General features: G+C 23.9%; 2 protein-coding genes and 1 long non-coding RNA gene across 4 annotated transcripts; 1 reads left to right on the top strand and 2 right to left on the bottom strand.

Annotated features, from left to right (window-relative positions):
- Nucleotides 1-58: 58 nt before the first annotated feature.
- On the bottom strand, nucleotides 59-15704 carry LOC126907457 (UTP--glucose-1-phosphate uridylyltransferase). 2 transcript variants are annotated; one of them, XM_050688761.1, is made up of 8 exons: nucleotides 15467-15704; nucleotides 7583-7822; nucleotides 2953-3135; nucleotides 2680-2885; nucleotides 2529-2604; nucleotides 1752-2172; nucleotides 1121-1392; nucleotides 59-350 (listed from the first exon to the last, which is right to left on the bottom strand). In XM_050688761.1, exons 1-8 carry the CDS (start codon nucleotides 15500-15502, stop codon nucleotides 243-245), a joined length of 1542 nt encoding a protein of 513 aa, XP_050544718.1. In that variant the 5' UTR covers nucleotides 15503-15704; the 3' UTR covers nucleotides 59-242. The 2 variants fall into 2 exon arrangements, with proteins under 2 accessions (XP_050544718.1, XP_050544717.1); XM_050688760.1 differs by lacking the exon at nucleotides 15467-15704 and adding an exon at nucleotides 8745-9002 and having other exon boundaries at nucleotides 61-350.
- On the top strand, nucleotides 13717-25861 carry LOC126907470 (uncharacterized). The gene is made up of 3 exons (XR_007704542.1): nucleotides 13717-14193; nucleotides 15180-15248; nucleotides 25754-25861. It is a non-coding gene; the product is annotated as an uncharacterized LOC126907470 (long non-coding RNA).
- Nucleotides 23099-27564, bottom strand: LOC126907463 (ATP synthase subunit b, mitochondrial). The gene is made up of 5 exons (XM_050688775.1): nucleotides 27396-27564; nucleotides 27076-27336; nucleotides 25401-25564; nucleotides 23877-24065; nucleotides 23099-23496 (listed from the first exon to the last, which is right to left on the bottom strand). The coding sequence occupies exons 1-5, from the start codon at nucleotides 27421-27423 to the stop codon at nucleotides 23320-23322; spliced, it is 819 nt and encodes a 272-aa protein (XP_050544732.1). The 5' UTR covers nucleotides 27424-27564; the 3' UTR covers nucleotides 23099-23319.
- Between the last annotated feature and the right edge of the window lie 254 nt (nucleotides 27565-27818).

Here is a 27818-nt window from a genome sequence, read left to right as displayed (position 1 = left end):
ATATAATAAATAATATAAAATTTTCATCTACAATAAACAAAAACAAAACATTAATAAATAAATATTTTTGCATAATATGAATGGCAAGTATAATTATTTGTATTATAATAAAACTTTACGTAATTCATTATTATGAAATAAAAATAAATAAAACAAAGAACTAAATAATACTAAACATTTAAAATAAAATTTTTTCTATTTTAAATATTCTAAAATAAGTTAAAAATCTAAACAATTTGTGTTTAATGATCTAAAATTCTTAGATTACCAGATACAATCTTGTTTTCTAATGTAGCATTGGATGGGATATCAATTCGATCACCATGATTTGCAATAATAATAACAGTTCCCTAAAAGAAAAAATCACCAAGTATAAATTTTTTTTTTTTTAATTCAACGTTTTATTTAAAAATTAACTTAAATAATAAAATATATACTTCTGAATTAGCATTAATTAAAAAAAAATTATGTATGTAATGACAGTTTTAACTAAACTTTTTTATGAAGAAAATTACAAAAAATAATTTTTTTTCTTTTAATTATAATACTTTTAAAATATTAAATTAATAATAAATACTGAACAAAACAATTTTTATTTATATTTAACTAAAAAAAATTGCATATTAATTCTTTGGCTCATAACTAATAGCTGATATGATACAAATAGTGCATTTTGGAATGTGTCATGTGCCAAAATATTAAGATTCTTTTATAATGCAAAGACTTTCTTTTACAATAAAAAAATGTCGAATTACATAAGCCATCAAATTTTAAAATTTATTTTAACTTTCTGAAAAAATGTCTAAAATTGAAATATTAGAATTTGGAATGAAACCACAGAATTGGTAAAAAAAATCACTATTAATTGTAAATAATTAGTTTTATTTAATTTAAATGTTTTGTAGTTAGAATACTACTTTTAGATAACAACGTTTGGCGGCAAAATTTGCCTTATCTTAAAAAATATTTTAAAATAAAAGTACATATTATTTAAAAAAAAAAAAAATTTAGGGGAGACAAAGAATTATTGCAAGTTATAAGACAGCTTACTGTTTTAATTTTTGTTTCTATTATTTAAAACAAGATCAATATGAAAACAATTTTTGTTACTAATTCATACTTTTAATGACACATTGCGACCAAAAGTAACATCTCCAGATACTGTAAGATGGTCTAACTCCAAAATATCAGGAATTGAAGCAAATCGTGACAAGAAATCTTTCACCTTAGCAAAATCTTTATCACCGAGTTTCACTAATGGAGTGGTTGGAAACATTCTTAAAGGACTCATGGACAGTGTACCATTACGCATGTGGTACAAATTACTCATGACTAACATAAGATCTGATGTTTTCTTTACTGGTAAGAATCGACTTCGAGGAACATTAATACCTGGAAGATATAGTTATTATTAATTAAATGACAACAAAATATTTACATTTTAAAAATAAATATTTGTTGAAAATATTATAACATAACAAGCACTTATAAATACTTGATCAAACTTTCTTATAAGCAAGTTTTAAATTAATATTAAATAAAATTAGTTGAATGAGGATATAATTATTTTTAAGTTAACTTGGAAATTTTTTTTTTAAGTGAGTATAAAATTCAAAACATAGTCAATTAATTTGTAATTCAAGTTTAAAATAGATAACTAATACATTTTTAAGATTGACTAAAAATACATTTTTGACACATTTAATATAAACAATAAAATAAGCTCATAAAAAGTGACATTTGAAACATACCAAGCCCACCATTGAATGATTTCATTGCAGCTCCTACAGCCGTTTCAAGTTGAATTATATTTAAATTATTATCTAAAGTTTTGTTATTAACAATTATTTCTAAATTCATGCTTTGTTCATTTAAAACTTTATCTATAGCACTTAATTTTATCCACAAGTTGTTAGTATTGAAAAACTTGAACTTTTTTACAGATTTAAATTCTTCAAGATGTTCTTTTGGTACTTGAGCAATTTCTAAAAGTCTCAACTTGTTTTCATATTGAATTAGTGTACCACCTTTAACATCAGCTTTTGTCTTATTTGTTACTTCCATCACAAACTCTGGAGAGTTAATATCTTTGCTTAATAACATGTTTAAAATATTCAGATCAACAGTTGCACCCAAATTATCAATATTGGAGATAAAACAATAATCTCTCCCCTAAAATAGAATATCAGATGGAAAAAAAAAATATATATATATGTATAACAGAAGTGGTCAAATGGAAAGGGGATTAGATATACTCTAGTGTCATTTTTGTACAACTTTCATATCTTATATTTTGGCTACCTAATTAAAAGAAAGCAATGTATGTATATTAATTAGTGAATAATAATAACCTGATATAGTTAATACAAATAAAAAGCTCTGAGCTATAAGATTATAGTGCACACAAAACTTTATATCATAAAGATTTTCCATCCCCTCCTATGGCAAAATCATTTGACCCCACTGTTATATAATAAAACTATAAATATTACATAGTTACTGAAAAATAATAATTATAATTAACTTACGCTATTGATAAACTTCTGTAATAATCCTGAATTTTTAAAGCTGTCATAGAAATCACCATGACCAGGTGGATACCATCTAGGTTAAATGAAAAAATAAATTTATTATTAAGAAAATGTACCTAAAATAATAGCAGATTATTTAAAAACTAACGATTCAATGTTTTCTTCAATATTACAGTTGTGAGCAATTGGATGTAATGATTCTTTAGAAATCCTTGGAAAACAACTTTGGTTAAATGTATAGATTTCTACTTGAAGTCCTTTATATTTACGAATAATTTTTTCAGTATCTTTATCAGTGTTAAAAGAGTTCATTAAAACCAAAGGTACATTTACACTATACTTTTTATTTAAATGCTAAATAAAAAAATATATGGTAAAATAAAGAAGGCACAATTGTTGTTTCAGTCAAAATGATTTTTACCTCGATTTGCTGAACTGTTAAATCTAGAAATGTAAGATCATTTCTAACTTGTATTATCGATTTGGGTCCACGACATCCCATGGACGTTCCAAGACCACCATTTAACTTAACTACAACAAGTTTATCCAGCTTCTTTTTAATGTCATCAGTGCTTGGTTTAGGGAGTGTCTCATAATCTCGAATCTATATCAAATAATATTCTGTGTACAAATAAATAAATAAAAGTTATAGGGAAAGGCGGATTAAGATATTTTGAGAAGTATACAAATTATACCTAGTTTCGATTTAAAAAATTAACGTATACCTGTAAAAACAACAATACAAATATTTACTTATACGCTAGTATATTTTTAATAAAAAAAATGCACTATCCCTCTCGTTTTGTATATTTAACATGTAATTATTACTATTTTTATCAACATCCCTATTTTACAACATAAAAACTATATTAATAGTTTATGAGGTATCTGCTATTTGGAAATAGCGTGCACCCAATATTTTTTTACGAAATCACCACTGATAATAAGGTACATTAAATCAATAAATCAAAACAGATTTGGACAGGGTTTCAAATGACCGATATATTCAGAAAATTTTGATAACGGATTGAAACTCAAACAATGAAAACAATTTACCGGACGCGATTTAACGGCAGAGCGGTAGGTATGATTGCCCTCGTTGGCTATATATAAATACATTATTAAGCTCTGATAACACAAGCTGGATCTACTCCTGGATTTAACAACATTAATAAACTTTGTAATTTTACGTTCTGTTTGTAATTAAATATTTTCTTTAAAACATAATTAGAAAACGAGCTTTAGGGAATACTGTCTTCCCGGAGGTTTAATTCAGCTGGCCTAAATTCATCGTCCAGTCACAAATCTAATCAAAAATAATCTGTGCTGGTAACAGTCAAATGTTAGCCTTTAGTCTAAGCTTTTCGATAAAATAAAGCTGATTGGACTAAGGATTACTCTTATAATAGTATCTTAACATAGAGAGCTTGGGATATGCTTAGGACCATCCACAAAGGAGGATAATGGCTTTACTCCTCCATGATTAATATTTTGTAATTTCATTCATTAATTTTCCAATATGTGGGGTTATTACTGAAAACTCTCGAAATGACATACAATTTTTAAAAATATCCAGTAGACATAATTATCTCCCTCCATTTTTGTTTGCTTTGGGAAAAATTTAGTTGTGTTGACAGTATACGAATACGATTACTAAAAAAACATCTAAAAAAGTCGTTTTGGATTAATCAAAAGTGTATTAAATATGTATATTATGATGTTTTACAGTTTTAATAAACGTAAGACTTTTGAAAATTGTTCAAAATGTAAAACACGACAATGCTTAAACCCCTCATTGTTTTTACGTAAATAATTAATTTCTCAAAACATAAATGTATAGTTAAAAAAAAAATTATCATAACTTAATTAACATTTTCTAAGCTTAGCATAGAATCTTGAACTTTTTGTTCAACACCATTTCATAAATTACAAGCGAATTAATCAATCAGTTTTGTGGCGTGGTTTATGAAGGACCAATGTCAAAAACAGAAAATATTTATAATTTTAAGTTAAATAGTTTTTTTGATCAAAAGAAACTCGAACCATATTGTCAGCATATGTAGGTTTTCTGCAATAGCCATTTGAAAATTAAAGAACAAAATATTTATTTTTGACATTAGCCTTCCTTGCACCAAATTACAGAACTATTTGTTATTAATAATATACATACTTCTGTAGAACAGGTGAGAAATTATAATAGATTAAAATAATTACGTGAGTATATTTTTATTTTGATTGGGGAAGATATTAAAAATAAAAAATAATAAAGTTTATTTTATATTACGAAACCCAGTTATAATCTCTATAGCAAATATCGTGATTTCGATACAACTGAAGAAATAAAGATTTCTTTTAAATCATATCGTTAATTAAATTATTTAATTAATTATATTTATGTTAAATAAGAACAAATATTTCATCGTTCAACTTGTAAAACCTCTTGCATGCAAAATATAGATTATTAACATTTTGATATTATTAAATTCAGAAACTAGGTACCTAAAGGTAGATAAAAATTTTCACATCAAGCGACATATAGGAGTAATTACTACAAAATCTTTGGAGGGGCTCATTATTATTATATCAGTTAATTTTTCTGAAATTTGCTCCTACAAAACAACAATTTAATAATTAGTTAAAACTTATCTACTGTACAGAAAATTAACCATACGATATAATAAGTACTATGCAAGTATACTTCTTAAAACAAGATATTATTAAATATACATTATATTAATATTACAATATAAATTAGATACAATATTAATAATTATTAATAATGTATCTAAAACAAAAACCTTCAAGAATATAATTACTATGACCTTTAAAATAAACACGTATTTAATTTATTATTTATTAACTAAGTAAATATATATTAATTGTAGTTAATCAATAACTTCAGTTAATATTATATAATAATAAGTATATTTCCCATGTTTAAGTTTAAATTTGATAAAAATACGAAAAATTTTACATCATACAAAGTTTAATAAATATAATCAATGAATAATAAGAGACAAAATTATTAAATAATAACTATAGAAGGTGTTATTCAATTATATTTACAAATTAAAAATGTAGGTGTATTATTATTATTTTAAATCAAACAAATTGTATTATATTTGACTATCGTTCTTTTTGTTTCTAGGTCCTTGTACGCATTCATAAAAAAACGTGTACAAAAGACAACAAAATATCGCACTTAATGACTTATGATAATACTTTAAGGCAATACCAAATGTATTTTACTATTTTGACTAAAAAATAGATAACAATACTGTTATAATATTAATAATTAATATACATGAAGATAACATGCAACATGTTTTATTATTTAAATATTTATGGATTATAATAGGCTTGATAAATTTGTATTATCTACAAAGGTATAAAATTAATAAATATTACATTTCCTACTTAACATAATTTTTAATAGACTTAAATGATAATTTTAAAAATCTAAAAAACCTTGCAATTAAAAATAAATTTAGATGATTCAATGGCTAAGATTGAGTGGATATAACAGTAAAAAATTATATTGAGTTGCTTAATCATTTTCGATAATACTATTATTTTGTGTAATATAAAAAAGCGCTATAAATTTAATTACATGTGTTCTATGTAGAGAAAAAAAAATCTGAACAGTTCTTTTACTATATTAATTAAGAGCTTGAATTATTTGATATTAATACTACAATATTTATTTTTTCCTACAATATTAATATTTTCCATTAGAGAATATAAGAAAGCACTCGCGAATAAAAAATAATCGTTTCTTCTAAACTGTATAAATAATAAATATATCATTAAAAATTCCTGATAAAAGTTAACCAATATTTATAAAATATAATATACTATTTACTAAATAATTTAAACTTTTCGTGCAATAAATATACAAAAATAATTAAAGAAAATATATTAATAAAAATTACATGTAATATGATTACATTTAGAAAGTTTTATTAACCTAAATAGTTGTCTTAACATCAAACAATGTATTAACAGGGGCATAGCGAAGTCTTTGTTTAAAGGGACATCCAAGTTGTTTTAACCGATCAACTGATTTATAAATATTCGATTTGGTCGACCGTAATATTAAAAAGTGTCTTGTACACTGACAGAGGTAATTTTAAGGAAGAAGCTACCCTACTAATTCTTATTAGTTACGACCCTATTTAAAAATATTCGATAAAAAATTTAATAATTTCTCATTATCTCCAGAATAGCCAATTTAAAATTATGCGATTCACATAAATTATCAAAAACTTTTTTATTATTATTAGAAGAAAATAATTAATAGTTTTTTATTTTATTTTTGATAACTTAGTTAAATACCTAAAAGTCTAAAATTAGAACCTTAAATACTTTTGTTCTTTAGGTTTACTATTTTAAAAACTGACTATAGTATAATGCGCGGCGTACTTGCCATATGCATTATTAATTAGAACATAATTTACGTAACATGATTTAGCTAATCTCATAGTTCATTAACTCAGCAAAAAATATATATCGTTTATTTGATCTTGAAATATTATGCAAAACATAATATATTTTAGATTAATCAACAAAGTCTTGTATACAGATATTTTTAGAGTTTAAGATAAAAATACACTGAAATTTTATCAATAGTTAAACTTAATAAGGAATTTTTGCTAGATGAAATTATGAGTTTGTTTTACTTAACGATTACGGTTTTTTTTTTTTTTTTTTNTTTTTTTTTTTTTTTTTTTTTTATAAATTTTACTCAATTAAAACAATATTTATGAAATGTTTTATTTAATAACTATTTGAAGATTCTATAGATCTGTAATTTAATTGTATAATAAGATTTGACTTTAACCTCTATGTCAAATTAAAGTTTATATTCAACACATATGTCAAAACTATACTCCATCAATAATGAACAAATACAAATTTTAAAAAGTTACACTTTTTTTTTTATAATGAAATACGTTAAGGTTTTATCTGAAAAATATGGACCTTAAACGGGTCAATATTCGATTAATTAAGGTTATCATAATTAAAAGAAGAAAACAAACGCCAATACTCACTGCATCAGCAGGTAATTTTTCAATACGATCCCAATCAACAGAAGGTCCAGATTCTTCTAAAAACCGTTGAAATAATCGTGTAAATGCATTAAACTGAGATTTAGCTAAATCTTTTTTATCTTGTGGTACGGTAGACAGCAAAGTTTCGATTTCTTTTTCTAATTGAACAAGAGAATCTCTTTGGGTGACTTCTTTAAATTCTCTCAAATCAGTGGAAGGAACTCTCGTGTGACCTTTGATCTATTTATTGAAAACAAAACTTAGATTTTAGAATAACAATAAGCAAAATGAAAATAGTATTATGTACAATAAAAAAAGAAAATTCTACGTCCTACTTAAAATTCATACCAACGACTACAGACGTATTAAAAAAAAAAATTTTCAAATAAAATTTTGTACATTACAGTTTGAATATTTTTAATTGATAACTTATTTTTTGAATTGTGTTCAGTATTAAAATAACACTATTATATAGAAGAAGAAAATACATTTTTTAAAACGAATTTATTTATTTATATAAATTAATGTAGACAATTGTTTTAGTAATGAAAATTTAGGTAGTATTTTATTTTATTAATGTGAAGTTTGGAGAGGTGAAAAAATAGCATTACGTTGGTGAAAAATGACCAACTCTATATCTAATGATTTTTCTAATTTTTTTTTTTATTTTATTTTAAAAATAACCAATTATACAAGTACATATATTAATTATATTACTAGAACCTCAAAAATAAAACATATTATACATTTTAACAATATTTTATTTTTTTAAACAGCTTCATAGTTTAAAAAAGACTAATATAATTCACATAAAGCCTATGTAATTTTCAACTATTTAATGGTAAAAATTTTAAATGGACATAATTATTCAACGGATACTATGTATAACAGTAAAGTTTAACAATACAAAATGTTTCACACAGCATTTTTATAATAACTGTCAGTGCAATTCCATTTTTATTTAAAAATATTTAAGTTTAGTTTTTAAGTTAAGTTATTATTTTAAAATCATATCAATACTAAGAATATAGCTATGAGGAAATAATTGAATTAATTAGTAATATATTCAACTAAAAATTCGTCTCAATCATTCATTAAAATGTGAAGAAAACCATTCTAATGGAAATAAAATTGTTCCATGGATAAGTAGTACATTATATACCTTATGTGGCGTAGCATTACTGGTAATGTTTATTCCCGAATATCCGTAATTTATTTCTTCGGCCATTTTTCTAAAATCGCGCACTTAAAATTTGTGTAACAAGTACGAATTCCTCCTTATAAGTACACGGAAACCGTCAAACGAACATCCGTCAACTTGAACATAACAAACATAAACTGGCCTTCCCGCACTTATGAAACCAGTTTTTACAAACAGCTAACTTATAGATATGCGCACACATTACGTATGGACGTCCGTCTATAATATATGTATGTGAGCGTATTATTATATTTATATACGCACATGTACAGTGATAATGTCATTATCTAATCTTCAGCATACTACACTAAAATGCGAAGTTTCTCGATCAGATTTTCATAGACAATCCTCATTACGAGGAGAAATTGCACTAAATATAACCGTAGTTTAATATAACTCTATTGATTAGATTAATTATACGTAAATGTTTAGTGTCATTTTAAATTATAATAACTCTAAAATTCAAATAAATTTATGCGAATAAGTCACAACAATGTTTTTGATTAACATAGTTTTATAATGCATCACGTCTTTCAAAGACATAAAAAAGTTCAAACGCTTATTAAAAAAATGAATTTCCTCTAGGAGTTATTAAATTTTTTTTAAATTAAAAAAAAAAAAAATAATCTTCATTGATAATAAGTTTAATATACATAATTCAGTCATTATACTAAGGAATGCGAATCAAATTGTTTTATTAAATTCAATTAATTATATCAATAAGGATATGATTTATCAAAACATTATCTTTTAAAATAAGTCTAGCAGATCACATTATTTGGCAGTGGAGTATAAAATAAGGTCAAACGAATTGATTAATAATTACATTAATGTGCAACCAAATTACTATTATTAATTATAATTATTATATATTAATAAATAGTACAAGACAACTAATTTAAACCAAAAATAAATGAAAATGACAATAATGATAATTAAGATAACAAGATTTCACTTGGGAAATTTAAATATAAATAACTCGTATAACACTCATGAGAAGTTGAATTTATCAAAATTAGTTATTTTGAAAATTGTTAGTAAATTTTTTTCATAAAAAAAAAAAAGGGTGTATTTAAGGAGGACGTCAGGGGAATGAGACTTCTCTTGAACAAGTGCTGATCATTTTATTAACCTTATTTATTTTTTTAACATATATTTTCTAATTATAAATGACTAAGAAAAATTAACTTTATAAATTTGCTAAATAATTTTGATAAATATATTTGTACGCCAGTTCTCACAAGTTTAGTGAGTACCTTTTTCGATAACATATAAATAACATGATACAAAACATATATATATATATATAACAATAAACATGATTAAATGTATCAACAAATTTATATTGTAAACATATTTAAAAGAAATCGACTGAATGTAACTTAATAAAAATATGCTTAATAAACTAAACATAATATATAAAAATAACAAATATCATATCTAAAAAAAGATAGTTAACTACTAAAACAATCAATACTTATAAGACAACAATAACAAATATTAATTATGAATTGAATAGAAAATTATATCGTCATAAAAATTCATATTTTACTAATTAAGCTTCATAATAAATATATGCGCAGAAATGTGTCAATGGCCATATTAAAACTATTCGCGTGGACATAAAAAAAAATTAAATTAATAGATTGATTTGATTTTTTTATCATAACTCAGCAATGCAACTTGGTCTAGTGAAAATTTCAATCCTTAAGTCGTAAAACGCTGGCGTCAGTAATCGTTTTTCTCGAAATCTGTTGAAATTTGAAAACGCCCGCGAGTGAGTGTCAAAAATTTTCGACCTTCGGCAATAATTTTCCCAAAGTCTAGTGACCGAGTACTTTTGTTGAAAAAAAAAATTTTGAAAATGCAAGCACGCTAAGTAATTTTTCCTGAAAAGCGTTTATTTTCTTATTCTTTTATATATAAATTAATTTTATTTAGTTTTCTTACATATATCATTATGCACCTTTTGTTGTTGGAAGCCCATTATTCTAACTACGGTTACAAATAAAAAATTGATGGATATATAATAGTATACCGGGGTCTACTTCTACTTCGCTGACGATTTTGAATAGTTCGGTTTATTGTTATGATGATTATTAAAAATAATTTATTTTAACATTAAAAAATGTTTAAAACTGCGTTCTTTAATTATATATTTATGTTAATATTAATAGGCACATAAAAGTAGTTTGACTACCTAGCCCCCTCCCCCTCATTAATATAGTGTCAATTTTAAGGATTCAAGCACCTTGCTCAAGAAATATTTTAGCACTATGTAAAAATGTATGATTTTTTTTTTGAGATGATCAGTCAAAAAACTAACATTTGTACTCATAAAAATATGGCATAACGATAGTAGAGAGATTACGGAAAGGAAAAATTCAATTGTTTCCTTGGTTTAAAAATCCAGCTAATATAAAATATGACTTACATAATAGGGTTAAAATACTTATTAAATATCGAGTGTAATCGATAGTTAGCAGTGGCGTGATTAAGGATTTTTAGGATGTATATACATAAGACAATTATTTATTATTTCCTCTAAACGAAAAAATTGTATCATCATCATGTAATATTTTTATCATAGGGGATATGACATCCATATCCCTTCCCCCTAATAACGCTGGTGTATTTTAGCACTCACTTCCATGACGTCTCCATTTCGATTCAAGCATCAAAAATATTTTAGATTTTAAGTGTATAATGATCCCTATTCGGCTTGAAATTTTTGTAAATATGTCTACAATTAATCTAAAGGATACAAGGGGAGCTTAAGTCTATAAAACAAAATTGAAAAACGAAATTTTTAACGATAAATTATTATGAAGATGAAAATATAAATTATTAAAATTTTCGTTATATTTAAAATAGCAAAATATTTATAAATACGATTTTTCTTTGGCAGTAGTGTTACTAATAGGTAACTTACAGTGGGGTACTTAACAATTTTTCTAAGAGGGTGTCACAATATAGTAAAATATGAATTTTTATGACGATATAATTTTCTAATCAAATTATAATTAATATTTGTTATTATTGTCTTATAAGAATTGATTGCTTTAGTAGTTAACTATCTTTTTTTAAATATGATATTTGTTATTTTTATATATTATGTTTAGTTTATTAAGCATATTTTTATTAAGTTACATTCAGTCGATTTCTTTTAAATATGTTTACAATATAAATTTGTTGATACATTTAATCATGTTTATTGTTATATATATATATATGATTCGTATCATGTTATTTATATGTTATCGAAAAAGGTACTCACTAAACTTGTGAGAACTGGCGTACAAATATATTTATCACAATTATTTAGCAAATTTATAAAGTTAATTTTTCTTAGTCATATATAACTAGAAAATATATGTTAAAAAACCCAGCACAGGGGAGTCGCGGCACAGTGGTGACGTGGCATAGTTGGATCAAGTATAATGATATCTGACAGTGTTAAAATCACTATAAAAAAAAAACGCTTCGATGCAAATCTTTAGATAGTGTTTAATTTAAAAAAATTGATGGATTATTCCAAAAGCTACATGATCTTCTATTTTCTTATTAATATTCTGAATGAAAATGGGATTATTAAAAAATATTATTTCTCATAAAAAACTTGTGTTGAACCATACACTTTTCAATAAGTTATAGCATTATAAAGTTAAAAATGTAAAAAATAAAATCAAGAATTTTCACACGAAAATAGCATTTGGTAGCCATTTTCACAACGAAGACAAATCCAGAGGTCAAATTTTTTTTTTTTCATAATAAAGTATAATATTACATTATCTTTAATTTAAGATATATATAAAAGTGTCAAACCTTCCGGAACATTTTCAAAAGTTAATTTTTGTGAAAAAGTTGTCATTTTAAATCCCCCCCTGTGGGCTGGTTAAGTGTCAAATTTGCATAAAAATTACACCAAATGATAGGTAAAGACATCAAGCATCTATAAAAAAAAGAATTATATTAATATGTTCATTTTTGAAAAAGTTACAGCAGTTTTTAGTAAAAAAAAATTGAAAAAATGTCGAAAATTAGTGATTTTAAAATTTGTAATTTTTTTGGAGGTTTCCCCCATTTACGGGAAATTTTTTTCAATTTTTGAGGGTAATGTTTTCGACTAGATATGATTTGGGTTCTTTTGACGTATCGTTGAAAGAAATCCGTTCAGTGAGAGCTGAGAAAAAGTGGTAACAGACACACAAAAAAAAAAAAACACATCATAGTAAAACCAATTTCTCAGCTTCTCATTGAAGCTAAAACAAATAAGGTTAAAAAAAAAATGATCAGCACTTGTTCAAGAGAAGTGTCATTCCTCTGACGTCCTCCTTAAATACATCAGTGGTGGGGATTGGGATTGAATTCATGATCAAGTCCTAGTGTCATAATTTTTTTAGGAAAAAAATTTACTAACAATTTTCAAAATAACTAATTTTGATAAATTCAACTTCTCATGAGTGTTATACGAGTTATTTATATTTAAATTTCCCAAGTGAAATCTTGTTATCTTAATTATCATTTTCATTTATTTTTGATTTAAATTAGTTGTCCTGTACTATTTACTAATACATAGTAATTATAATTAATAATAATAATTTGGTTGCACATTAATGTAATTATTAATCAATTCGTTTGACCTTATTTTATACTCCACTGCCAAATAATGTGATCTGCTAGACTTATTTTAAAAGTTAATTTTTTGACAAATTATATCCTTATTGATATAATAAATTGAATTATGTATATTAAACTTTTTATCAATGAAGATTAATTTTTTTTTTTTAATTTTAAAAATAAATATCCTACTTTTAGTTTTATATTCTACTATATATGAAATAGGTTTTGACCACTATTAGTGATATTGAGTAAGGGATGATATAGCATCCCAGCCAATCTATGCCTCAACACTACAAAAATGTCTTGATTTGATAAGAGCTTGTGTATTGTGTTATTATTGGCTAATATAAAATTTCAATTGCTAGTAAAATCTCTTCTATGTAAATTATAAAGAAATTTTTAAAGTATTATAAAAAATTAAAATTTTTATATTGAGTGTACACTCAATAAAATATTTCTAAAGCCTTCTAAAACCTTTTGTTAAGTAAAAGAATAATTTTCTCTAGCAAAAAAAAAAAAAAATGTTAAGCCTTTGCTACTAATCTTACTTATTCAACAACTTAAAATATAGATAAATATAAAAAAATAAATTATAGATAACATATACATTTTTACCAATGTTTTATCAAGTTCATAAGCTAAAACGCCTCCAAAACCTCAGAGTCTATCTTTTCATCACTTCTTAGGTTAGCTGCCCAAGATAACCTTTTATTCTTATAAACAATTTTATTTATTTGATATATCATTATACATATTAAATTTTATAAGATTTAGAAGCTTTATATGAGTAAGTCCATTTTTACTAAATAATTTCTGAATGCAGGATTAGAAAGGTACTTGATCTAACAGTTTCCTGTACTATGTAATCAATTTTAAACAGAATTTCAAAAAAAGTGGGAGTCTTGCATCAAAAATATATAATTTGTAACCATTGCTCCAATTAATATTTTTATAAGTTTAATAAAAGTAAAATAATAATATGAAATAATTATAATGTGAGGTAATTTATACCATAGTAATAAGCTCAAAATATTATATTCGAATAGCAAATACTGGGTAATAATTAGTTTTAATTTACTTCAAGATGCTCTTTATTAATAAAACTTTAAGTTTCAAAATTTTTCAAGATACATATTATGAAATGTTTATTATAAATAATTGTTGCATTTTTAAAGTCAAATACAGCTAGGATTTTATTTTGAAGTTTTAAAAATTTTATTCTCTTCTTACAATACTTTAACTTTAATGGATTTAATTCTAATTTGTTTTTATTAAGATATTTATCCGAATTCCAACTTTAAAAACAATTAGATTTAAGGTATTATTGTTTAAAATAATTTTTTTCAATTATCGATATGGGAATTTTGTGAATATCAGATATTATTAAAACACCTAGAGATTTTTTTAATTTTTGTATGTTAACCAAATTGGTTTTTACCTGGGTTAATAGAAAGATGTATATTCAAATTGGTATCTATTTGCATAACTAAAAAGGGGGTACTAATTTATCATATATATATAATTATAGAGTTTCTCAGCTCATATATTAATTATGTTACCTTTTTTTTGTAATTCTATATAAAATTAATTGCATAGTAGAAGGAACTGTTGGATCAAGCAACTAGAATATAATATAATAATACAAATGCACTTGTTTTACTCATATTGATCTTTTAGAATGTAAATTACATAATATTAACACTGAGATACCAAATAAACAAATAGTTAAAATAATTGAAAAAATATTTCATATGTAATACTTTATATATATAGGTATCATTTGACAATTTGCCATAAGAAAAATATGTGGATTTGTTAAAAATTGTGGGAAACTCTGTATAAGTAATGTATATTTATTTTCATATCAACTATGTTCAAATTGAATAAAAAATAGGATTGATGAATATGTTTATATAAATGTAAAGAGAAACCATAAATATACGTAGAGCTTGAATTTATACAAAAATATAATATAATCTTTAAAATTATTTTTTAAGTAGATCACATAACACATATAATACATAAATTATAATCCTCACATTTGTTAAAAGATAAATTACCTCTTGTGTATCCGCTGATAGCAAATTTGCCGACATTTTCCAGCAAAAAATAAAGTATAATCGCCTAATGTTAAAATATTCCGAGCTGGAATAATTCTAAATATTAAACAAGCTTAATGTAAATATAAAATAATATTTTACAAAACAATTTTAGATTTGGAAGCACAGATAAAACCCGATGTAGAGTTGTTATATGTTTATCTCTTTTGTTAATCGGTAACAAGAACTAATGTAATTGACCGTTTTAACTATCTTCTTGTTTTTGGAAATAGATATCTCTTAGATAATATAGATATAGATAGGATATCAATTCTTATCAGTTCGGAAATTTTCATAGATATTATGGATCTAAAAAAGTAAATTGATGTAAAAGATGTACAAAATTATTTGTAATTTAAATGTTTAAATATAAAATATAAACTATTAGCAATTATTTTTATAACAATTATTCGTATTAATAAAACATGAACAATAATTATTATTTTAATAAAACTGAAATAATTGTAGTTTTTGGTCAATCATAATCTAGATCAGACTATATGAAAATGTATATATATTTTTTCATGAAGTCTGTAGATAGTCAAAAGGCGGTCTGCGTGTTAAATATGGTCTGCGGATAAAAAATCAATAGCCTAACAAAAATTTTATATTTAATAATAAATTGAATGACAGATTTTATTACTTAAATCTGAATAGTCCCCCAAATAAAAAATGAATTTTTATTGTTATTATATGTTATGTATTTCAATGTTTTTCCGATGGTAAACAATTAATTGTAGTAATAGTGCAAGAGTTCGTATTATTGTCATAGAATAGACGTTTTTTTTTACATTAAATGTTATTTAAATAAATTCAATATACTAAACATAGATGTATAATATAATATAATATTATAAATATCAGTATAATGTGACATGTACTAAGAGTGTATAGATATTATATTATTCATATATAGTGTTCAGTAAGTAAGGAAACAGGTTTCTATGAAAAATTACTTATATAATTACATAAAAAAATTTAGGAAGGGTATATGACATATGATGAGATCCTCTAAACATTTTATTGAAATTGGGCCTATGGAAGTAGGAACGTAAACAAATTTCAAAGTTCCTTTAAATTTTAGTATATTTATTGGTATTATAATTAAAAATGTATTTTTACATTGAGTATTAACAATAATTATTGCATCGAAATCTGAAGACCTTAATTATATTATATCTGTATCGTCTCTATTATATTATCAAAATTTTATTATTTTAATATATTACTATAATATCAAGAAATTGACAATAACATTAAAAAAATTATTCACTAAAATCTTGAAAGCACAGATTTATAGGTAAAATTTGGGGTGTTTGGTAAAGGATTAATTCCCCCCACTTTTATCAAAACCACTCCATATTATAAAAATTACACGTTAATTTATATAAAAAAAATTTTAAAGAGGAAGAAATTAAGTTAAATCCTCCAGACATTTTATTTTAAATGCACAAGATAATTAAAATAAACTCATCATTTCAACTTTAAATTATGATTATAATATTGTTATAATTTTAGCAGGGTTTTAATTTTTTAAGAGGAATTGTATCCGGAACAAGTTCCGTTTAAAAAGAAATTTTCCCAACATTGTACCTAATAACTAGATTGAATATTATAACTCAAAACAATTCTTTCTTCTTATAAAAATGTAAAAACATTCACTAAAATTTTGACATATATTTCTAATAGATAAAAATTTTAATTGTAACAGTTTTGATTCACCTTGTGGTGTATAAACTAAAAAAACGGTAGCACAGTGGGGTCGAGGCACAGTATAGACGTGGCATAGATGAGATAAGTATAGATGATATCTGACAGTGATTAAAATCACTATCATAAGAAACGCTTCGATGCAAATCTGTAGATAGTGTTTCCTTTAGAGAAATTGGTGAAATATTTTAAAAGCAACATGAACTCTTATTTCTTTAATTATATCCTGATTAGTAGTTCTTTGATTTTAAAATATAATATATGAATAAATACTAATTATAGTTTTTAAATTTAGTATGAAATTGTGAGGCCAGCTATGATGTATGGTTAATAGTGTTGGGCGGTTGATAAGAAAGTAGAGCAGAGAATAAGTGTAGCAGAGATGAGAATGCTTAGTTGGATGAGTGGAGTGACTAGAGAAGATAGGATAAGGAACGAGCATATAAGAGGAAGTATAGGTGTTGCGTCAATCGTGGATAAGATGACAGAAAATAGACTTAGATTGTTTAGTCATGGTATGAGGAAAGAAGAATCGAAAGCTGTAAGAACAGTTATAGAAATGAATGTTGAAGGAAGAAGAGATAGAGGAAGACCAAAAAAGAGATGGAGGGATGCTATTGAATGCGATTTGAGGACAGCTGATGTGAGCGTAGAAGATGTGGGAGATCGTGTCAAGTGGAAGCTTAGGATAAGGGTGGCCGACCCCAAGTAGTTGGGATTAAGGCAAAGAAAAAGAAAAATATTACCAGAAATTCCGGTGGCAATTGACATAATATGATTGTTGTTTCGGAATGTACAATTTAGCGTTTAGTTGGGTTTAAATAATATAGCGTCAAATCAATTACCTACTCTATCGGTTGTATCTCAATATACACTACACTTTAATGATACAATAAATAAATAAACTCACACATACACACATATGCATTTATAACATTGTGTCTAATGTAAGTATAACATGATAAAAAGTAACCGTAAAATGAAAAAAATGGAATATAAATTTTATTACTCATATTAAATGTAATGTAACTCGAAAAATATTTGTTTAAATGAAAAAATATAAGATTATATTTTTATTTATAATTGTCTTTTAAACAACTTTTGTGCGAAACTTTTTTTTGTAAGTTAAATATTTTTTTTTGAGAAAATTAAGAAAGCTCATATTTTTGAACTTTTGCGAGGATTTAAAAAAAAAGCTCAATTCCAATCTTGAGGACTATTAGTATGTCATTATACATATTTTAATTCAACTTTTAAAAAAACAAAATTTTTTCCGCAATTTTTCCTTTGTTGACAGGCCTAGATGTCAATTTTAAACTTGTAATTGAGCTAAAAGTTATGGTAATATATTCAATTTATTTTACTATAAACTTTCATAAATCTTTATCAAAAATTTTTCATCAACTTTAAAGAACCAAAAAAATAGGTTAAAATTGAAAATTTGGACTGATTATTTTTAACATATTAAAAATCAAATCAGTAATAATTTGAAAACAAATTTTTTTTTCTTTTAATTATTATTTTATATATATAATTAGTAATAATATAAAAAATTAGAAGTGATAGAAATAGTCTACTTGCAGATTTGAAAACAACGCGAAAATTTGATTTAGAAAAGTATATTTTTGCTTCTGATGAAAGTTCCTTGTAGTCCAGTGCATTTTTTTATAGTAACAAACAGTTTTTATTGAAAATTATTGTATCAAGCCCTTTAAATTTTTATACACGTAAAAGTAAAGCAAAATATAACTTCTTTATTATTTTTATAATTTCTCCGTTTAAATTACAATATTAAATATCAATTTCATACTAAATTTAATAATTATAATTAGTATATATTCATATATTATATTTTAAAATCAAAGAACTACTAATCATGATATAATTAAAGAAATAAGAGTTGATGTTGCTTTTGGAATAATCCACCAATTGCCTAATTAAAACAAAAAAAAAAAAAGTTTGTTGGGAATTTTTTCTGCTATTCTGCAAAATTACTCCTTCGTTGACTAGAATGAATCATTAAATAGAAAATTTTATGAGAATTAAAACAATGTTATTTTTAAGATTAATATGCAGTCAGAAAGTTTTATAATTATTATTTATTGTAAATTTATCAGAAAAACTCATTATTTTTTGCATTTTTATCGTAATAGAACACTTAAATAGAAATCATAGTAATCATTTCTAAGTAATTTTTGATATTTAAAAAGATTCTACTATTGAAATATCCAGAACTGAATTAATTTTAATGATTTACTTTAACTAAAAAAAAAAAAGTTAATATTTTGAATCCCTCTTGTGGGCAGGTAAAGGGTTAGATTTATAAAAAAAACCAAATGATAGATAAAGACATGCATCTAAATAAAAAAAAATATACTGATTTGGTCATTTTTGATAAAGTTATAACAATTAACAAAGTTATAAGTTTTATACACTGGACTACAAGGAACTTCCATCAGAAACAAAAATATACTATTCTAAATCAACTTTTCGCGATGTTTTAAAATGTGCAATTAGACTTTTTCTATAACTTCTAAGTTTTAATATTATTAAAAAATAGTTTTTACATATAAAAAAAAATAATTAAGAACAAAAAAAATTGTTTTAAATTAATACTGATTTGATATAATATTTAATATTAATTTGATTATTAATAAGTTAAAAATAAGGAAAATGACATATTTAACCTATTTTGTTAATCGTTTAAAGTTGATTGTTGTAAATGTTTATAATAAAAAAAAAAAATTTATTTTACCATAACTTTTAGCTCAATTGGTAAGTTTGACATTGACATAATTAAATAGAAAATTTTATGACAATTAAAAAAATTGTATCGTTAAGATCAATATGCAGTCAGAAAGTTTTATAATTACTATTTATTGTAAATTTATCAGAAAAGCTCAATATTTTTTTGCATTTTTATGGTAATAGATAACTTAAATAGAAGTAATAGTAATAATTTCCTAGGAACTTTTGTTGTTTGTTGAAAAGATTCTATAATTGAAATATTGAGAACTTAATTAATTTTAATGATTTACTTTAACTAAATGTACCAATCAAAACAAAGTTGTTAAAAAGATTTACTCAATTGAGTGTATTATAAAATTTGATTATATTTGTAAAAATCAATTGTTAATTCAGGAGAAAAAACAATCATTTTTTTTAGAAATGATTTATATAGCAACATGTTACAAAAAAAAATTGTAATATTATAGTCTAGTAGTAGCACACACAAATAGAGTAAAAAAATTATTAAATTACAAAGTAAAATGATTTAATTTTGTAGTTGAAACCTATCATATCAAACTTCATTCGTTAATAAATATTTTGAAAACATTAGAAATTAATGATTTTAATTGTCTTTATGGAGACGATGTAATAACTAACTGTTTAATTGATAAATTAGAATTTTTTTTTCAATTTTTGAGAGTAATATCTTCAACTAGATACGAATTGTAGTAATTTGACGTATTGTTGAAAAAAGTAGGTCAAGTTAGAGCAGAGAAAATAAATGATAGTCACAAAAAAATATCTTCTCGGCTTTGCATCGAAGCGAAAACTTAAAATATAGTAAAATAATTTTAATACGAATAAGAAATTTCTTCTTGCAAGGGGCGACTAAAGTGATGGGATCCTTGATCTTTATTGAAGTTATTGAATCTAAATGTGATAAAAATCAAACGAGTTAAAATTTATACTAACTTAAAAAGAATTAAGAAAAAATGCAAAAAATTCATTGCCATATGCGGGTTGGAACCTCGTACCCCAAGCGTGTAAAACATAAATTTTACCAACTCGGCAACCGTACGTTGCTTCCGGCGGTTGAAAAATTGGCTATTTAAGCTAGTTCAAATTTCAAAGTTATTTTTCTCGACTTAAAAGAAACAAACATATTTAAATAAGTTTAACTATCTATACTATATCAATTTTAATTTATATAATATTTATGAAAATCTGTACTCCCCTTGTCAGGTATTTTAAAATAAAATAAAATACAAAACCCAGAATTTTAACACAAAAATAGCATATTTTTGCATACGGTAGTCATTTTTACCATGAAGACAAATCCAGAGGTCAAATTTTTTTTTTTCACATTAAAGTATATTACATAAGCTTTAATTTAAGATATATTTAAAAGTGTCAGTATTTCCGGAATACTTTCAAAAATTAAATTGAAAATATCGTAGTAACAATACGCATGTTTAAAGTTTTGACCCCCCTTGTTAAAGGGGTATGATCCGATTTACAAAAAAAGCGTGCCAGATGAAAGGGGTATATCAATATTTATTATAAAAAAATAATAATATAGATCCATACATTTTTCCAAAAGTTATATAAAATATAAATTAAATAATATAACATATAAAATCGAGATTTTTTTCACGGAAATCGTACGTTTTTCTTTAACTTTGATGTCCGTTTTCACCACGAAGACAAGTCCAGAGGTCAAATTTTTTTTTTTCAAATTAAAGTATATTACATAAGCTTTAATTTAAGATATATATAAAAGTGTCAGTCTTTCCGGAACATTTTCAAAAGTTAAGTTGAAAAAGTTCTACTTTCTATACGCATTTTAAAAGGTTTGCACCCCCCCTGTATAAAGGGAAATGGTCCGATTTTAAAAAAAAGTATGTCGAATGAAAGAAGTATATATAAAGTATTTATCATTAAAGAATAAAGTTGATTCATGCATTTTTTAAAAAGTTATAGCAACATAATGTTAAAAAATGTAAAATATAATATCAAGAATTTTTTCACAAAAATAGCATATTTTTGCATACGGTAGTCATTTTCACCATGAAGACAAGTCCAGAGGTCAAATTTTTTTTTTTCAAATTAAAGTATATTACATTAGCTTTAATTTAAGGTATATATAAAATTGTCAGTCTTTCCGGAACATTTTCAAAAGTTAAGTTGAAAAAGTTAATTTTTTGTAAAAAAGTTACCATTTTGAAACCCCATCCTTTGGGCTGTTAAAGGGTCAAATGTTCACAAAAATATATAAAATGATAGGTAATTATCTAAGGTATCTATAAAAAAAAAAATTATATTGATTCGGTCATTTTTAAAAAAGTTATGGCAATTTTAAGTAAAAAAAATTGAAAAAATATCGAAAATTAGCGATTTTTAAATTTGTAATTTTTTGGGGGATTTCCCCCGTTTACGGGGAACGAGGGAATTTTTTTCAATTTTTGAGGGTAATGTCTTCGACTAGATACGATTTGTGATCTTTTGACATATTGTTCATCAAAATCGGTCCAGCGAGAGCTGAGATTGAGCGTTCACAGACACAAAAAAAAAAAATAAAAAATAAAAAAAAAAACACATCATAGTAAAATTAATACCTTCTCAGCTTCGCATCGAAGCTAAAATCGATTTTTTTTTTCATTACACTGCATGTGTATGTAGTGTATTTATTTATATTGTAGTATTTTATTAATAGAGAAAATTAGACATGTATTCAAGATTTTTCAAAGAAAGACGGAAACATTTTTGAACTATCAATATTTTTTTGTTATTTAATACTCAAAGACTCATAATTATTTTTATATATCATTTATTTAATATTTTATGGAAAATTGTAAATCTGATGAAGCTTATTTCCTATCCCATCCTTTGGTCTAAATATGGAAAAATTTTAAGGTTTTTTTTTTCGGCTCCTTAGTCCTCTGATTGCACATTAAAATAATATANTTTAAGGTTTTTTTTTTCGGCTCCTTAGTCCTCTGATTGCACATTAAAATAATATAATTATATTCTAGTTAGAAATATAAAAATTAAATTTTAATAAAAATAAATTAAAATTAAATATTTTTAGGTGTAGGTATAATTCTAAATAAATTTGTTTAATTACATCAATAAGTTGCAAATAAAATAATACTATTATGAAGTAATACAGTTTTTAATTTTGTAAATCAAGTATATATATAAATTTAAATATTGTATAATATTGGTAGTAAATTTATCATAAATAATATGTAAACAATATTTTCTATGTATTGAATTTATATCAGTTTATTCCTCAATTGCATCTAAATATAATCAATTTTTTAATGAATTTTAATAACAACCTATTTTCTAAATCTGAAATGATTTGTTAGAAGTTAAGCTTTTGATGCTAATGCATTTAAATCTATCATGCATTTTTTGAAACTCTGTTTTTCTTGTTCATTTGTCAAAGATTTCAAAACATTTTCAATAATCCAATTGACCATGTGTCTTTGTTGAACCGTACGTTTTAAATTTGCAAGTTCCAGTTGATAATCTAAACGTTTTTTAACCTATAATTCAGATTGATTAATAATTATTATTATAATGTTAAAACATTTTTATGACTTGTTATAGCTTCTTATATTTAAAAATATAAAAAGTTGTTCAAGTAAAATTAGATGGAATATATTTTAAAAATTATATATTTACTAATTATCAATAAACAAAACTCAAAGTTTTTTAAATTATTGACAAGTTCAAACTAGTCAATAAAAGTCACTTCCAAGAACTATTGTTTGTGTTAGAGAACACGAGAAAATCAACACATAGTATCATGAAATAAAATACAATAATTTTGTTCAAAAAACATGTATATTACATGTAGTGAATAGTATTTCTGCCTTTTTGGTTTGAAAAAATATAAATTTTTTTAACTTCATAATTGCATTACCTGATTGTATACTTGCTGAGCTCTTTCACGGTAAATTGTTTCTAATTGTAAAGCAACATTTTCACGTTTGGCTTCAAAAATATATTTTTGAGCTTCTGTTCTCCAAACTTCTTTTTTCTGTATTTCGATAGTTTCTGATAAATTGTCTAATTCACTTTGGCGACCAGCATTGCAAGATGCTTCATATTCCTAGACGATACTAATACTATTAAAAGAATGATAGCACAGAGGGGTCGCGGCATAAAATAAATGTGGGACAGTTGAGACAAGTATAGATGATATCTTACAGTGATTAAAATCACTATCATAAGAAATGCTTAGATGCAAATCTGTAGATAGTGTTTAATACTATGAAATTGGTGTATAATTACAAAAACATCAACTCTAAATTCCTTAATTATATCTTGATTAGTAGCTCTTAGATTTAAAAGTATAATTTATGAATAATCATTTTTATAGCAATTAAATATGGTATAAAATTAATATTTAATAATTTAATATTGTAATTTTTATGGAAAAATAACAAAAAATAATTAAGTAGTATATTTTGTTACTTCTATGACAAACATATATAAAAATTAAAGGTTTTGTTGCAATACTGCATATAGATTTTTTTTTTACTTATGAATAAATAGAAGGAACTTTAATCAGAATCAAAAATATACTTTTTTAAATCAAATTTTTGCACTGTTTTCAAATCTGAAATTAGTCTATTTCTATCAATTTTAAGTTTTGTTATTATAATTAATTATTAAAAATGAGTAAATACAAATAAAAAAATGATTAAAAACAAGAAAAAAATTATTTTTAAATTCTTACTGATTTTTACTTTTAGTATGTTAAAAATAATCATTTCAAAATATCATTTTTAACCTATTTTATTGGTCCTTTAAAGTAGATTTTATGAAAGTTAATAATAAAAAAAAGTTAAATTTGTAACCATAACTTTTAGCTCAACTTGTAAGTTTGAAATTGACATCATTAAATAGAAAATTTTATGAGAATAACACCAATTGTATTGTTAGGATTAATATGCAATCAGAAAATTTTATAATTATTATTTACAATAAATTTATTAGAAAAGCTAATTATTTTTTTGCATTATTATCGTAATAAATTATTTAAAAAGAAATCATTTCTAAATAAATTTTGTTATTTATAATTATAATAAAATTATTGTAAAATCAATAAGAAATTTCCTCTCATGAGGGGAGACTATAGTGATGGGTACCTTGATATTCATTGAAGTTATTGAAGCTAAATAAGATAAAAATCAAATAAGTTAAATATTTTATTTTAACTTAAAATCCTTTAAAAGTATTTTAAATTAAAAAAAAATACAAAACTGAGAATTATAACACTAAAATATCGTATTTTTGAAAGAAATTAATTTGGTGAGAACTGAGAAAAAGTGGTAACAGATTTGAAAAAAAAAACATAAACTAAAATTAATACTTTCTCAGCGTTGAATCGAAGCTAAACATACTATTATATAGAATATAAAAATATTTTATTCACACATACATCGATTTCTTTGTCAAGGTAAGAAGCAAATGAGTTGCCAAACTTTTTGTATGCAATGTAAAACAATCCAGCTGTAGCTAGTACATAGGGAAACTCATGTTCCACAACCCATATTTCTTTGCTTAATAAATATGTAGTAAGTCCGGCAGCAAATACATATGGTCCTAAAATAATATTTTATTAATAATAATCAAAATTAAAAGTTTATAATAAAAATTAAATGTAAAAGAAAATTTACATAATATATAATAAAATTTTATAAGAACATTATGTATACAAATAACATACCCAATAAAATGTAGAACCATTGATAAAATGAAATAATAATTCAACACTAATACTATGTGTTTTAGTTTATGGCCAAAGAAGACAATATTAAGGGTCATGTACAGAAACTTTTTATAATTTTTTGTTAACATTTTTATTTTAGTATTAAACATTAAATTTTTATTTACTATCACAAATATAATTATATATAATAATTTTTATGTTTAAAACTTATTATGATTAATTTTTAAACTAAACATTTGTAAGACTTGCAGTAAACATTCAATAACTCTATATTGATGTTTATAGATCTAATTACTGTACTAAAGGTATTTTTTGTCGTTAAGTATTATTTTATAAACATACTTATTTTTTTTTTATACATACACAGTATAAAAATACACACATGGGTACACCCAGAATTTTCTGGGTGTCTGTTAAAAAATGTGTTAAATGCAATATTGAAAATTTTATAATTGATTTGTTTTTTATTTTATTAGTATGTAATGTGTTACGTATTATACAATTGTTAAATAAGAATTCATACAGTGTCTTACGGTTAATTTTATGATGTTGTGTTTTATCATATATTATATTATGCTACCTATATCTCTACTCAAAATAGCTTATTATATTCAATACAACGTCTATTAAACATAAGTACTTATAATGTTTGAACATAATTTTATTTATGCTTTATTATGTTATAATAATATTGAAATATTACTCATTATTTTATAGTAACTAATTGTGTTGTAATTTATCTTTTGTCAATCCACAGTATAATCCTCTTTTAACATGCAATATAATTTATGGTAACATTTTGTAACTATAATTTTATATTAAAAATACCATAGAAATACCCATAAGTATTTGTGGAAAAACTATTAATAATTATTTTACACATACAATATGATCAGATTTTAGTTAGCTCGAAAACCAATGAGTAATGAAATTAAATATAATATAAATTTATATGAAGGATATTAAAAATATTTATAACAAAGTATATTTTCAATCAATTATCAGCAAAAACACTTTTTTTTTTTATAATTAGGCCATTATTATAATGGAAGTATAACATATACACTACATGTGATGTATCACATATTTATAAAACTCTTATATATCATATAATACATAAATAACTAGTCCAAAAATTATTCTTAATTTTGTTCCAATTCCACCAGGATTTTTGTAAGAAAATGGCTATTTTGAAATTTAAAATAAAATATACTTCTACTTTTATCTTATTAGATATAAATAATAATAAATAATGCTTTTAGCTTGGTCCAAAAAAGTAAACATGATTCAGAATAGAATTAACACAAAATATTGCTCAATAAGTTATAAAAGACGTCAGTATGTGGTAGGACACTCTGTATACAATATATACATATAATTTTACCTGTTACACCAGTTTTTTTGTAAAAAACTTCAAACCACTCTTCTGGTACAAACAAATACCTCGTCTTGCTAGGATGTTCTAATCTTACCATTCGAGGAAAGTTAACTAAGTCGCGTTCTGGACCATCATAAGGATTTGGTTGAGGTTTGCCATTTGGTTTAGGAAATCCAGGTACAATGATAGATTCATTGCTACTAGGAACTACTGGTTTAGTTTGCGTGCCTCGAATATTAACACTTAAGGGCACCACTCGGAAAAGTTCTAAACAAAATTATATTTCATTAAATAACATGCAATTGTCTACAAACAATGAAATTTACCAGAACGAAGAGCTAATCTTGAAAGCATTATGCTGAGTAAATAATTTATTATTAAAAAGTTACTAACGTTAAATTAATCAGAAGGGCCAGATTTTAAAATGCAACTCTAAAGAAAAAATTAAGTTTATGTCGGCGATTAAGCCAAGATGTAACCAGTCGAGTGATATTAAGGTCAAACAATATTGAAAGAAGAACAGCTGTTTATTTGAAACTTTGTTTTCTAGTTTATAAGACTGGAGGGATACCACATATAAGATAAAACATTTATCTTATCTGTCATAATACTACAGTGTTTAACATTTTATATTAAAACTAAAGAATACGATAATCATATTGAAACAGTGATGCCATCAATACGATCCGACAGTTAATGTGATACGGTTAATTTGTCCACCACAGATATGTCAAAAACGTGGATAAATA

The sequence above is a fragment of the Daktulosphaira vitifoliae genome, unplaced genomic scaffold (genome assembly GCF_025091365.1).
Source record: "Daktulosphaira vitifoliae isolate Bord-2020 unplaced genomic scaffold, ASM2509136v1 Scaffold_5, whole genome shotgun sequence".
In the NCBI taxonomy this organism is placed as follows: domain Eukaryota; kingdom Metazoa; phylum Arthropoda; class Insecta; order Hemiptera; family Phylloxeridae; genus Daktulosphaira; species Daktulosphaira vitifoliae.
Note: the sequence above shows the minus strand (reverse complement) of the source record. Positions and strands in the feature narration are given on the sequence as shown.

Excerpts from the sequence above, each read along its gene's own strand:
- LOC126907463 (XM_050688775.1), bottom strand. The coding sequence starts at position 27,423 with ATGCTTTCAAGATTAGCTCTTCGTTCTG. Across the intron at positions 25,565-27,075 it reads CAAAAAAACTGGTGTAACAG|GACCATATGTATTTGCTGCC; the intron begins GTAAAATTATAT and ends ATATTATTTTAG. Across the intron at positions 23,497-23,876 it reads CTCAGCAAGTATACAATCAG|GTTAAAAAACGTTTAGATTA; the intron begins GTAATGCAATTA and ends TCTGAATTATAG.
- LOC126907457 (XM_050688760.1), bottom strand. The coding sequence starts at position 8,810 with ATGGCCGAAGAAATAAATTACGGATATTCGGGAATAAACATTACCAGT. Across the intron at positions 7,823-8,744 it reads GTAATGCTACGCCACATAAG|ATCAAAGGTCACACGAGAGT; the intron begins GTATATAATGTA and ends TTCAATAAATAG. Across the intron at positions 2,886-2,952 it reads TAACAGTTCAGCAAATCGAG|CATTTAAATAAAAAGTATAG; the intron begins GTAAAAATCATT and ends TTTTTTATTTAG.